The sequence below is a fragment of the Callithrix jacchus genome, chromosome 7, assembly GCF_049354715.1.
Source record: "Callithrix jacchus isolate 240 chromosome 7, calJac240_pri, whole genome shotgun sequence".
Lineage (NCBI taxonomy): Eukaryota > Metazoa > Chordata > Mammalia > Primates > Cebidae > Callithrix > Callithrix jacchus.
The window spans coordinates 146,254,618-146,268,195 of record NC_133508.1 but is presented as its reverse complement, the minus strand read 5'-3'; the positions used below and the strand labels follow the sequence as shown (position 1 = coordinate 146,268,195).

At 37.9% G+C, this 13,578-nt stretch overlaps 1 protein-coding gene across 10 annotated transcripts in view; it reads left to right on the top strand.

Annotated features, from left to right (window-relative positions):
• Positions 1–13,578, top strand: part of LOC100411801 (spindle assembly abnormal protein 6 homolog) — a 69,987-nt gene that overhangs the window by 4,617 nt on the left and 51,792 nt on the right. For 6 of the 10 annotated variants that reach the window (XR_013520301.1, XR_013520300.1, XM_054236928.2 and 3 more), the window contains exons 2-6: positions 3,243–3,303; positions 5,722–5,801; positions 6,507–6,611; positions 7,451–7,622; positions 8,208–8,273. Coding sequence is in view for 6 of the 10 variants with exons in the window: in XM_054236928.2 (XP_054092903.1) it covers positions 3,243–3,303; positions 5,722–5,801; positions 6,507–6,611; positions 7,451–7,622; positions 8,208–8,273 (484 nt within the window). In the remaining 4 variants the exon portion in view is untranslated. The remainder of the gene's footprint in view (positions 1–3,242; positions 3,304–5,721; positions 5,802–6,506; positions 6,612–7,450; positions 7,623–8,207; positions 8,274–13,578) is intronic. The other 4 variants (XR_013520298.1, XR_013520299.1, XM_078332672.1 and 1 more) reach the window with 1 other exon arrangement.

Sequence of the window (13,578 nt, the reverse complement as noted above, 5' to 3'; positions counted from 1 at the left end):
CACCACAGCCAGCTAATTTTTATATTTTTAGTAGAGACAGGGTTTTACTGTGTTAGCCAGAATGATCTTGATCTCCTGACCTCGTGATCCCCCCCACTCCCCGCCTCAACCTCCCAAAGTGCTGGGATTACAGGCATGAGCCACTGTGCCCTGCCGAGTTATTACTGTTTTATATTGCTCTTATGACATTAACTATTATAAGGGAAAAAATAAGATTTGTAATTTTAGTTAGCATATCCACTGAAAGCTCATATTTTTCTGCAACATATTTCTAGGGGTGTTTTTAAAGTAAGCATGGGGAATACATTTATCTTATAGGCCTTCCCTTTTTTCTTTCAACATCTAATCTATTTAAGCCTTTGGAATATGTGCAACAGTATCATTAATATGATTGGTAAATTGTCACAGTAATACAACTCTTCCAGGATTATGTAAAGAACACTTTAATAAATGGATTCTTTCTGTACTTTTTGCAAATATATGAAGTATGACGGGACTTTTAAAACTGTAAAGCACCAGCTGGGCGGGTGGTTCACACCTGTAATCCCAGAATTTTGGGAGGCTGAGGTGGGTAGATCACTTGAAGTCAGGAGTTCGAGACCAGCTTGACCAACGTGGCAAAACCCCATCTCTACCAAAAATACAAAAATTAGCCAGGTGTGGTGGTGTGCCCCTGTAATCTCAGCTACTCAGGAGGCTGAGGCAGGAGAATCACTTGAACCTGGGAGGCGGAGGTTGCAGTGAGCTGAGATCACACCACTGCACTCCAGCCTGGGTGACAGAGTGAGACTCTGTCTCAAATAAATAAATAAATAAACAAACATAAATAAATACACTCTGTCTCAAATACATTAATAAAATAAAACTGTAACGCACCGTAAAAAGTTACATATCAACTGCTGAATCATACCACTATGACATTTATGCTAGAGAAAACTTCAGAAGATGAAAACCAAACATAATGATATTGTAGAGCTAAAAAGGTTCTCACAAACCTTCTCGTTGAATCCACTTATCTTACAAGTTAGGAAACTGAGAGGTTTTTTCCCCTCAAGAATTTTTAATCTTGCTGTGTTGCCCAGACTGGACTTGCACTCCTGGGCTCAAGCTATCCTCTTGCCTCATCCTCTGAAGTAATGGATACTGCAGGTGGGAGTCACTGTGCCCAGCTCAGAAAAGCTTAAGTGGAATTGCAGTAGCACTCTAATCTGTTTCACATGCATTGCTTTAGATACTAGAAAAATAGAAACTGTGTATTCCTGTGTTTTGAAAACAATTCTTCTTCTGTGTGGTGTAGACCAGTGCTTCTTGTTCCTTTTCAGAAAACAGCTTCAAGTTATGAGGTAACATTTAACCTTATTGTACAAACTGAGATTTAGCATCTAATCATATGTTCAATAAGAAACTTAAATGACACATTGTAAACCAATATAAAATGGCAAGTCAGAGCATTAAAAAATCTAAACAGTTGAGTCTAGTTTTGATCAACTGTTTCCAAGTTTTTCTGCCCATACTCAATGGCTATTTATACTTTTTAATTCTGTAGTAGATAAGTAATAGTGTGGAAAGGGTTTAAAAGCAATCTTTAGAAGAAATACTTAAAATTGAACAAATTCTATTTGTTAGTTTACATTATTCTACGTGCACATCAAAGAAAGGCCATTGTTACTTAATTCTGGCAGAATAGTTTGAGAAGCACTTTGCATGGATATTTTTCACTAATTTCCCCCTTTCTGAACTATATAAGCATTTGTCCTCTATTTGATGAATGTTTATGGGCACTTTCATTTATATACCTCCGTCCAATTCTGGGTTCCCTAAGATACAGCATAGGATGTGGAATGCTGTGTCTCTCCCTCTCAGGGCTTAGATAGTCTTGGATAAGATAGGTAAGAAACTTGTTGATAGTACTTCTGTGTTACATTGGGTAAAGAGTATATTAGGCAGATTTAATTTGTGGATGTGAAAATACGTTTTTGAATGCACATGCATAGGGAATATGTTTTTATTTTATTTTATTTTAAACATTGGAAGTATTCTAATATTACTTCACATTTTTTTATTAAAAAATTTTTTTTGTTTTGAGACATGGTCTCACTCTGTTGCCCAGGCTGGAGTGCAGTGGTGCAATCTCAGCTCACCACAGCCTCCCCGTCCTGGGTTCTAGCAATTCTTCCACCTCAGCCTCCAGAATAGCTGGGACTACCAGTGGGTGCCACCATACCTGGCTAGTTTTCTTTTTACTTTCTTTCTTTCTTTCTTTTTTTTTTGAGACAGAATTTCACTCTTGTTGCCTAGGCTGGAGTGCAAGGCACAATCTTGGCTCACCACAATCTCCCCCTCCCAGGTTCAAGCTATTTTCCTGCCTCAGTCTTCCAAGTAGCTGGGATTGCAGGCATGTGCCACCATGCCTGTCTAATTTTGTATTTTTAGTAGAGACAGGATTTCTCCACGTTGGTCAGGCTGGTCTTGAACTCCCGACCTCAGGTGGTCCACCCGCTTCGGCTTCCCAAAGTGCTCCTGAAGTGCTGGCGTAAGCCACCGTGCCTGGCAGTTTTTGTATTTTTTGTAGAGACAAGGTTTTGCCTTGTTGAACAGGCTGGTTTCCAACTCTTGACCTCAAGTGATCCACCAGCCTCAGCCACGCAAAGTGTAGGGATTACAGGTGTGAACCATTGTGCCTGGCCACATTTTAAGTTCTTAAAATGGAATCAGTCTCTTATAAATCATTTTGATCACTTGACATAATAATTTTTTAATGTGAAAAGTTGTTACTAAGTTGGTGGTTTGTCTTTCAAGATGTTATTTTAGAATCAGGGCATGAAGGATAGATGAGGCTATTATCTCATTTAATCCTCACAGCATCCCCATGTTACAGTTGAAAAGTTAATAAATTGATGGTTTGTCTTTCGGTAGATGTTATTTTACAGTTTGGGCAGCAAAGTCATTTATCAGGCTAGTGCTAGATACTCCACATAGTTTATTTCATTTAATCCTCACATCCCCATTTTACAGGTGAGAAAAATGTAGTTTTAGATTAAACGCTGCTAGATTACTCACTAGTGGAACAATAAGAAATTAAACTTCAAATCCAGTGTGCTTTTCAACCTTCTGTTCATAAATTAGAGAAGTCCTGTGGAAAGTCTTATAGCTTAAGACTGAATACTTTAGTTAATACAAGTAATAGTGATAACTCATTTCATGTAAATGTTTCTGATAGTTGGGTATGTCTTTTCATACAGGAGAGTAAGTATAAGAATGACCATTGAACTACAATCAGTTTCTAATCCAGTTCACAGAAAGGTTGGTATTTAGTTCTTTTTTGAAATATCATTTTGGTACCCGGTAGATAATTATTTTTGTTAAGAATGTGAGATATTTTATTGTATTCATTTTGCCTTTTAATTTTGGGCTGTTTTGTAACTTGCAAATCAAGGGTGGTAGAGTCTACTGAGACAACAACTGAAAGATAATTATACCATATATTTCTTTCTTTCTTTTCTTTTTTGAGACAGAGTCTCACTCTGTCACCAGGTAGATTGCAGTGTGCAGTCTCGGCTCACTGCAATCTCCGCTTCTTGGATTCAAGCAATTCTCTTGCCTCAGCCTCCTCAGTAGCTGGGACTACAGGTGCATGCCACCACACCCAGCTAATTTTTGTATTTTAAAATAGAGATGGGGTTTCACCATGTGGCCAGGATAGTCTTGATCTCTTGACCTCGTGATCTGCCTGCCTCGGCCTCCCAAAGTGCTGGGATTATGGGTGTGAGTCACTGTACCCGGCCTATACCATTTATTTCTAAAACATACAAGAATTAGATTTGTCTAGTGCACTTAAGTTGCTGGAAAATACACACACACACACACACACACACGCAGCTGCCTTATAGAATTGGCATTTTATGGTGTAAATGTAAAAAGATAAACTGAAGTACTGTAAGGAGATATTTGTGAATCTTTTACTTTACATTTTGAAGAGAGGCATTTAGAGTATTAGTCTCATATAACCTTCAGAAGCATGAGTCATTAACAGAACTAAGGATATAGCATAGAGCAGGGATCCCCAACCTCCTGGCCACTTACTGGTATGGTCCCTGGCCTGTTAGGAGCTAGGCTGCACAGCAGGAGGTGAGTGGTAGGCAGGTTAGCAAGCATTACCTTCTATGATCTGCCTCCTGTCAGATCAGTGGTAGCATTAGAGTCAGTCTCATAGGAGTGCCAACCCTATTGTGAACTGCACATGCAAGGGATCTCAGTTGCATGCTTCTTATTGTAATCTAAGTAATGCCTGATCTGAGGTGAAAGTTTCATCCTGAAACCATCCTTCACCCCCCAATTCTTGGAAAAATTGTCTTCTACACAATAGTTCTCTAGTGCCAAAAAGGTCGGGGACCATTGAAACAGAGAACTAAGAAATATAACATCTGTGCCAAGCACAGTGGCTCACATCTGTAATCCCAGCACTTTGGGTGGCTGAGGTAGGCAGATTGCTTGAGGCAGGAGTTTGAGACCAGTGTGGGCAACATGGTAAATCCAGTCTCTACAAAAAAATATATATATATACACAAATCAGCTGAATGTGGTGGCATACTCCTGTAGTTCCAGCTACTTGAGAGGCTGAGGTGGGAGGATCACTTGAGCTTAGGAGGTTGAGGCTTCAGTGAGCTGTGATGGTGCCACTGCAATCCAGACTGAGTGACAGTGTGAGACCCCATGTCGAAAGAAACACCAAAATATAGCATCTGTTTTCTGTGAGCCATAGCTTTCCCTGAACACATTCAAGGACCTAATGGTATTAGTAGTACCTTTGGGGTAAAGATTATAAATTGTACTTTTTACATGTTATTCCTAATGTCTGCTATACCTCTTCATTTTCTAGCTTTGTGCATAAGTGGTTTAAATTTTTTAGGACAGCATTTCCTAAGTAGCCATGAGTAGAGATTTTATTTCAAATGTGTTCTTAACCTTAATGACTAGTTCTTTATTAGTTTTACATCATCTTGTAAGTAATGCTGTTTTTCTTTCACCAGTGTTATCTGGTACATAATTTTGGCGTACTTTTTGTGAGCTTTAGCTGTTGCGATGATCTCCCACACTGTGTACACTTAGCTACCTGGAAAGTGGTCTTTGTGAAAGGAACCTACTTCATTTGAGACTGAAAACAGATGGGGTTTCACATCAGTGGCCACCTGGCCTAGGAGAGAATAGGCCCTTTGGAAGAGGACTGGCAACGTGTCACCTGATACCACTGTCCTCTATCTGAGAGACAGAAGTTCCTTTTTGTCTAGTGTGGATTATTGTATGTCAGTTCTGCTGATATATTTGCCACTTTTAAAATGCCAGACCAGTTAATTTTAAGGGAAACTAAAAATTAATGTGGTATGTTCAGTGGTAAAGAAAATTTTCATTATCATGTTATGGTGTAGCAAGGACTGGAACTAAATTTTCCTAAGCCTCTGATAGGATCAGATTCCTAAACTTTGAACTCCTAGCACTTAACTTTTACAGACCTCCATGTGGTTCTCAAAGAACATTATGTCTACTCCTATTTAAGATTCTAACTCTCTAAAGACTAATAAGAAACCAGCAGCACTACAAAACAGCTGTCTGCAATCTAACTGTGACACATGGATGTTATTGGATCTTTTTACTTGAGTAGGTAATTTCTTCTTACTCAAAAAGTAATCTAGTAAAAACATTTAAAAACAAACTTTCTTTTAGGACTTAGTTATTCGTCTGACTGATGACACGGATCCATTTTTTCTATATAACCTTGTTATATCTGAGGAAGATTTTCAAAGGTAACTAAATTTTTTTCTGATCTTATATTTAATAAAACAATAAGTTTCTGAGTTTTATGAATGTATTGGTACTATTCTTTCAAACACATACCTATGTATTAGATTTAGTTACTTTGGGAATATCGGGCTATTTGTACTATATTTACTTAGGGTGTTTTGGAAAATAAATATTTTGTGGATTATTAGAATTATGCTTAAAAGACCTGAGAAGTTTGAAGCGTTTGCTGAATTTATTGATCTTTTTTTTTGTCGTTGAATAAGTTGTAAAAAAAAAAAATCAGAATTCCTCATCTTAGTTCTTGATTATAACAAGTGTTAGTAAATTTAAAAAAAGAATCAGGATGATAATTATAATTAAAGACCAGTAATTGGCTGGGCTTGGTGGCTCACGCCTGTAATCCCAGCACTTTGGGAAGCTGAGGTGGATGGATCATGAGGTCAGGAGTCCAAGACCAGCCTGACCAACATGGTGAAACCCCATCTCTACTAAAAATACAAAAATTAGCCAGGTGCAGTGGTGCACACCTGTAATCTCAGTTACTCTAGAGGCTGTGGCAGGAGAATTGCTTGAACCTGGAAGGCGGAGGTTGCAGTGAGCAAGATCTCACCACTGTACTCCAGCCTGGGAGACAGAGCAAGACTCTGTCTCAAAAAAAAGATAGCAATTAAATTTTTAAAAAATTTCTTTTCCTTTCTTCTGTATAGTTTAAAATTCCAGCAAGGTCTTCTGGTAGACTTCTTAGCTTTCCCACAAAAATTTATAGATCTCCTTCAGCAATGTACTCAAGAACATGCCAAAGAAATTCCAAGGTAAGTTGCATGAGAACACTATTACATTTAATTCAAGACAAACTCTTCCTTGAAACACAGCAAAATCTTTTCCATCTGTTATGAGTATCCCTGTTTATTTTTAGAACTGGGGTTAGGGCTCCATTAAATCTCAAATTTTAAGGAATCTTGAATAAAATCAGAACTATTGCTTAATTTCCATGTCTTGACAAAGGCACTAAAGTTTTCTGAAGTATTTAATAGCATCAAGTATTTGGTTTTATAATTTCGAAGAAGGGAAGACTAAGATTTTATGTGTGTATGGTGCTAGTGATTCTTTTATTGTAAAGTTTACCATCAACCTTTTATTTATTGGTTTCATCAGTTGATGATTGTTGTTGAATCAGTTATTTCATTAGAAAGAACAAAATGATGCTTTTCTATCATTTTTCTTCTGTATTAAGTATAATTCTTCTATAAAGAAGATCTTTTCCTCAGCAATTAGGGCTATTTGATTACTCAAAATTCATACAGAAAGGATAAATACTTAATTCTTACATTTAAATTGTCATTTTTTAGAGTAAAGAACTGGTAGTCTATTTCTGTGGTACTCAGTGATTATCGTTTTTTGTTTTTGCTTTTTCTCTCATTTGTTTCTGATGAACTCATGGACTTTTATATAGTAACTATGTTTTCAATGAATCTTTTCTTTTTTTTTGCCCAATTTATCTTATATTTTACCATTCGGAGTCCTTTCATATTGGCCCCTATGATTTCAATATGCTCCCTTGCCTGATCTTTTTGAGTAGAGAAGCTTTGATTCAGTGAGAGATTTTCACTATCTCCTAATGTGTTATAATGTGACATTTTGTTTTTCAAAGGTTTTTGCTACAGTTAGTTTCTCCAGCAGCTATTTTGGATAACTCACCTGCATTTTTAAATGTGGTAGAGACAAATCCTTTTAAGCATCTTACACACCTCTCACTAAAACTTTTACCTGGAAATGATGTGGAGATAAAGAAATTTCTAGCAGGCTGTTTGAAATGCAGCAAGGTAAGATTTAAATTTAAGTTATTATTTTAATGAAGTAAGTATCAATAGTCTGAAAAATTATTGAAGATATACAATGTCGTAAATTTTTGTTATCTAAATAAAGTTTTATGACATATAATGAATTTATTGTTTTTTATTTAGTCAAGGTATGGTGGGGATGGAGCTGGACCAGGAATTGAGAAGCTTAGGTTTCAGGGTTTTTATGTGTGACTTTGGACAGGACACTTAAACTGTTCTGTCATGGTTTCATCAACTGGTAGACATGTATGGAAATAGCTACCCATCTAGCCCATCTTAAATGAGATAAGATAAATGGAAATGTCTTGAAAACTACAAAATGCTATATGGCACAAGGAAACAACATAGGGATGCTGCTTGAGATTTTAGAGACTTTCCAGTCAAATGCTATAGATCGGTGCATCTCAAACTTTAAATTATCTGAGGATCTTGTTAAAATGATTTAGGTCTGAGATGGAGCCTGAGAATCTGCATTTCTAACGGGCTTCCAGGATGCTGCTATACTTTCAGTAGCTTGGCTACAGATGATTACATTGAAAACTGTAATTTTGTTATTGTTATGAATAGGAAGAAAAATTATCATTGATGCAATCACTAGATGATGTTACTAAGCAACTGGACTTTACACAAAAGGTAATTCCGATTTCATTTTGTCTTCGTAAGTCATCCAGACATTGGCGTTGAATTGCTTCTTGACTCAGTTCCAAGCTTTTATGTATTTTCTTTCTTTCTTTTTTTTTTTTAAATTGCATTTTAGGTTTTGGGGTACATGTGCAGAACATGCAAGATAGTTGCATAGGTACACACATGGCACAGTGTGTGTTTGCTGCCTTCCTCCCTTTCACGCACATTTGTCATTTCTCCCCAGGCTATCCCTCCCCAGCTCCGCACCCCCTCTCTTTCTACCCTATTCCCCCAAATAGACCCTAGTGTGTAGTACTCCCTTCCCTGTGTCCATGTGTTCTCATTATTCATCACCCGCCTATGAGTGAGAATATGAGGTATTTCATTTTCTGTTCTTGTGTCAGTTTGCTGAGAATGATGTTCTCCAGATTCATCCATGTCCCTACAAAGGACACGAACTCATCATTTTTTATTGCTGCATAATATTCCATGGTGTATATGTGCCACATTTTCCCAGTCCAGTCTATCATTGATGGGCATTTGGGTTGGTTCCAGGTCTTTGCTATTGTAAACAGTGCTGCAATGAACATTCGTGTGCATGTGTCCTTATAGTAGAATGATTTATAATCCTTTGGATATATACCCAGTAATGGGATTGCTGGGTCAAATGGAATTTCTATTTCTAAAGCCTTGAGGAATCGCCACACTGTCTTCCACAATGGTTGAACTAATTGACACTCCCACCAACAGTGTAAAAGTGTTCCTATTTCTCCACATCCTCTCCAGCATCTGTTGTCTCCAGATTTTTTGATGATCGCCATTTTAACTGGTGTGAGATGTTATCTAAATGTGGTTTTGATTTGCATCTCTCTAATGACCAGTGATGATGAGCATTTTTTCATATGTTTGTTGGCCTCCTGTATGTCTTCTTTTGTAAAGTGTCTGTTCATATCCTTTGGCCGTTTTTGAATGGGCTTGTTTGTTTTTTTCCTGTAAATCTGTTTGAGTTCTTTGTAAATTCTGCATATCAGCCCTTTGTCAGATGGGTAAACTGCAAAAATTTATTCCTATTCTGTTGGTTGCCGATTCACTCTAGTGACTGTTTCTTTTGCCGTGCAGAAGCTGTGGAGGTTGATTAGGTCCCATTTGTCTGTTTTGGCTTTTGTTGCCAATGCTTTTGGTGTTCTGGTCGTGAAGTCCTTGCCTACGCCTATGTCCTGAATGGTTTTGCCTAGATTTTCTTCTAGGGTTTTTATGGTGCCAGGTCTTATGTTTAAGTCTTTAATCCATCTGGAGTTAATTTTAGTGTAAGGTGTCAGGAAGGGGTCCAGTTTCTGCTTTCTGCACATGGCTAGCCAGTTTTCCCAACACTATTTCTTAAACAGGGACTCCTTTCCCCATTGCTTGTTTTTGTCAGGTTTATCAAAGATTGTATGGTTGTAGCTATGTTGTGTTGCCTCCGATGCCTCTGTTCTGTTCCATCGGTCTATATCTCTGTTTTTTTGGTACCAGTACCATGCTGTTTTGATTACTGTAGCCTGTAGTATAGTTTGAAGTCCGGTAGTGTGATGCCTCCCGCTGTGTTCTTTTTGCTTAGAATTGACTTTGCTATGCGGGCTCTTTTGGTTCCATATGAAGTTCATGGTGGTTTTTTCCAGTTCTGTGAAGAAAGTCAATGGTAGCTTGATGGGGATAGCGTTGATTCTGTAAATTACTTTGAACAGTATAGCCATTTTCACAATATTGATTCTTCTTAACCATGAACATGGAATGTTTCTCCATCTGTTTGTGTCCTCTCTTATTTCGTTGAGCAGTGGTTTGTAGTTTTCCTTGAAGAGGTCCCTTACGTTCCTTGTAAGTTGTATTCCTAAGTATTTTATTCTCTTTGTAGCAATTGTGAATGGCAGTTGTTCTTGATTTAGCTCTCTTTAAGTCTGTTATTGGTGTAGAGGAATGCTTGTGATTTTTGCACATTGATTTTGTATCCTGAGACTTTGCTGAAGTTGCTTATCAGTTTCAGGAGTTTTTGGGCTGAGGCGATGGGGTCTTCTAGGTATACTATCATGTCGTCTGCAAATAGAGACAATTTGGCTTCCACCTTTCCTATTTGAATACCCTTTATTTCTTTTTCTTGCCTGATTGCTCTGGCTAGAACTTCCAGTACTATATTGAATAGGAGTGGTGAGAGAGGGCATCCTTGTCTAGTGCCGGATTTCAAAGGGAATGCTTCCAGTTTTTGCCCATTCAGTATGATATTGGCTGTTGGTTTGTCGTAAATAGCTTTTATTACTTTGAGATATGTTCCATCAATACTGAGTTTATTGAGGGAGTTTAGCATAAAGGGCTGTTGAATTTTGTCAAATGCCTTCTCTGCGTCAATTGAGATAATCATGTGGTTTTTGGTTTTGGTTCCGTTTATGTGGTGAATTACGTTTATAGACTTGCGTATGTTGAACCAGCTTTGCATCTCCAGGATGAATCCTACTTGATAATGATGGATAAGTTCTTTGATGTGCTGTTGCAATCAGTTTGCCAGTATTTTATTGAAGATTTTTGCATCTATGTTCATCATGGATATTGGCCTGAAGTTTTCTTTTCTTGTTGAGTCTCTTCCGGGTTTTGGCATCAGGATGATGATGGTCTCATAAAATGATTTGGGAAGGATTCCCTTTTTTTGGATTATTTGGAATAGTTTCAGAAGGAGTGGTCCCAACTCCTCTTTGTGTGTCTGGTAGAATTCGGCTGTGAACCCATCTGGACCTGGGCTTTTTTGTGTGGTAGGCTCTTAATTGCTGCCTCAACTTCAGACCTTGTTATTGGTCTATTCATAGTTTCGGCTTCCTCCTGGTTTAGGCTTGGGAGGACACAGGACACAGGTGTCCAGGAATTTATTCATTTCTTCCAGGTTTACTACTTTATCTGCATAGAGTTATTTGTAATATTCTCTGATGATGGTTTGAATTTCTGTGGAATCTGTGGTGATTTTCCCTTCATCGTTTTTTTATTGCATCTATTTGGTTGTTCTCTCTTTTCTTTTTTATCAGTCTGGCTAGTAGTCTGTCTATTTTGTTGATCTTTTCCAAAAACCAGCTCTTGGATTTATTGATTTTTTGAAGGGTTTTTCGTGTCTCTATCTCCTTCAGTTCAGCTCTGATCTTAGTTATTTCTTGTCTTCTGCTAGGTTTTGAGTTTTTTTGATCTTGCTCCTCTAGCTCTTTCAATTTTGATGATAGGGTGTCAATTTTGGATCTCTCTATCCTTCTCATGTGGGCACTTATTGCTATATATTTTACTCTGGAGACTGCTTTAGATGTGTCCCAGAGTTTCTGGTATGTTGTGTCTTTATTGTCGTTGGTTTCGACGAACTTCTTTATTTCTGCGTTCATTTCATTGTTTATCCAATTAACATTCAAGATCCAGTTGTTCAGTTTCCATGAAGCTGTGTGGTTCTGAGTTAGTTTCTGAATTCTGAGTTCTAACTTGATTGCACTATGGTCTGAGAGACTGTTTGTTTTGATTTCAGTTGTTTTGCATTTGCTGAGGAGTGCTTTACTTCCAATTATGTGGTCAATTTTAGAGTAGGTGAGATGTGGTGCTAAGAAGAATGTATATTCTGTGGATTTGGGGTGGAGAGTTCTGTAAATGTCTATCAGGTTTGCTTGTTCCAGGTCTGAGTTCAAGTCCTGGATATCCTTGTTAATTTTCTGTCTGGTTGATCTGTCTGATATTGACAGTAGAGTGTTAAAGTCTCCCAATATTATTGTGTGGGAGTCTCAGTCTCTTTGTAAGTCATTAAGAACTTGCCTTATATATCTGGGTGCTCCTGTATTGGGTCCATATATATTTAGGATCGTTAGCTCTTCTTCTTGTATCGATCCTTTTGCCATTATGTAATGACCTTCTTTGTCTCTTTTGATCTTTGTTGCTTTAAAGTCTATTTTATCAGTGACGAGAATTGCAACTCCTGCTTTTTTTTGCTGTCCTTTTGCTTGGTAAATCTTCCTCCATCCCTTTATTTTGAGCCTTTGTGTATCCTTGCATGTGAGATGGGTTTCCTGGATACAGCACACAGATGGGTTTTGGTTTTTTATCCAATTTGCCAGTCTGTGTCTTTTGATTGGTGCATTTAGCCCATTTACATTAAGGGTTAATATTTTTATGTGTGAATTTGATACTGCCATTTTGATGCTAGCTGGCTGTTTTGCTCATTAGTTGATGCAGATTCTTCATTTTGTTGATGCTCTTTAGCATTTGGTATGTTTTTGGAATGGCTGGTACTGGTTGTTCCTTTCTATGTGTAGTGCCTCTTTCAGGAGCTCTTGTAAAGCAGGCCTGGTGGTGATGAAATCTCTGAATACTTGCTTGTTTGCAAAGGATTTTATTTTTCCTTCACTTATGAAGCTCAGTTTGGCTGGATATGAAATTTTGGGTTGAAAGTTCTTTTCTTTAAGGATGTTGAATATTGGCCCCCACTCTCTTCTGGCTTGTATTGTTTCTGCCAAGAGATCTGCTGTGAGTCTGATGGGCTTCCCTTTGTGGGTGACCTGACCTTTCTCTCTGGCTGCCCTTAGTATTTTCTCCTTCATTTCAACCCTGGTGAATCTGACGATTATGTGCCTTGGGGTTGCTCTTCTTGCGGAATATCTTTGTGGTGTTCTTTGTATTTCCTGGACTTGAATATTGGCCTGCCTTGCTAGGTTGGGGAAATTTTCCTGGATAATATCCTGAAGAGTATTTTCCAGCTTTGATTCATTCTCTTTGTCACATTCTGGTACACCTATCAAACGTAGGTTAGGTCTCTTCATATAGTCCCACATTTCTTGGAGACTTTGTTCATTCCTTTTTGGGTTTTTTTCTCTAATCTTGGTTTCTCGTTTTATTTCATTGAGTTGATCTTCAACTTCTGATATTCTTTCTTCTGCTTGGTCAATTCGGCTGTTGAAACTTGTGCATGCTTCACGAAGTTCTCGTGTTGTGTTTTTAAGCTCCTTCAATTCATTCATAGTCCTCTCTGAGTTCTCCATTCTTGTTATCATTTCCTCGAATTTTTTTTCAAATCTTTTTTCAAGGTTCTTAGTTTCTTTGCATTGATTTAGAACATGTTCTTTTAGCTCACAGAAGTTTCTCATTATCCACCTTCTGAAGTCTGATTCTGTCATTTCGTGACACTCATTCTCCGTCCAGCTTTGTTCCCTTGCTGGTGAGGAGTTTTGGTCCTTTGTAGGAGTCTAGGTGTTTTGGTTTCGGGTGTTTTCCTCCTTTTTGCGCTGGTTTTTTCCCATCTTTGTGGATTTATCCACCTGTCGTCTGAGTA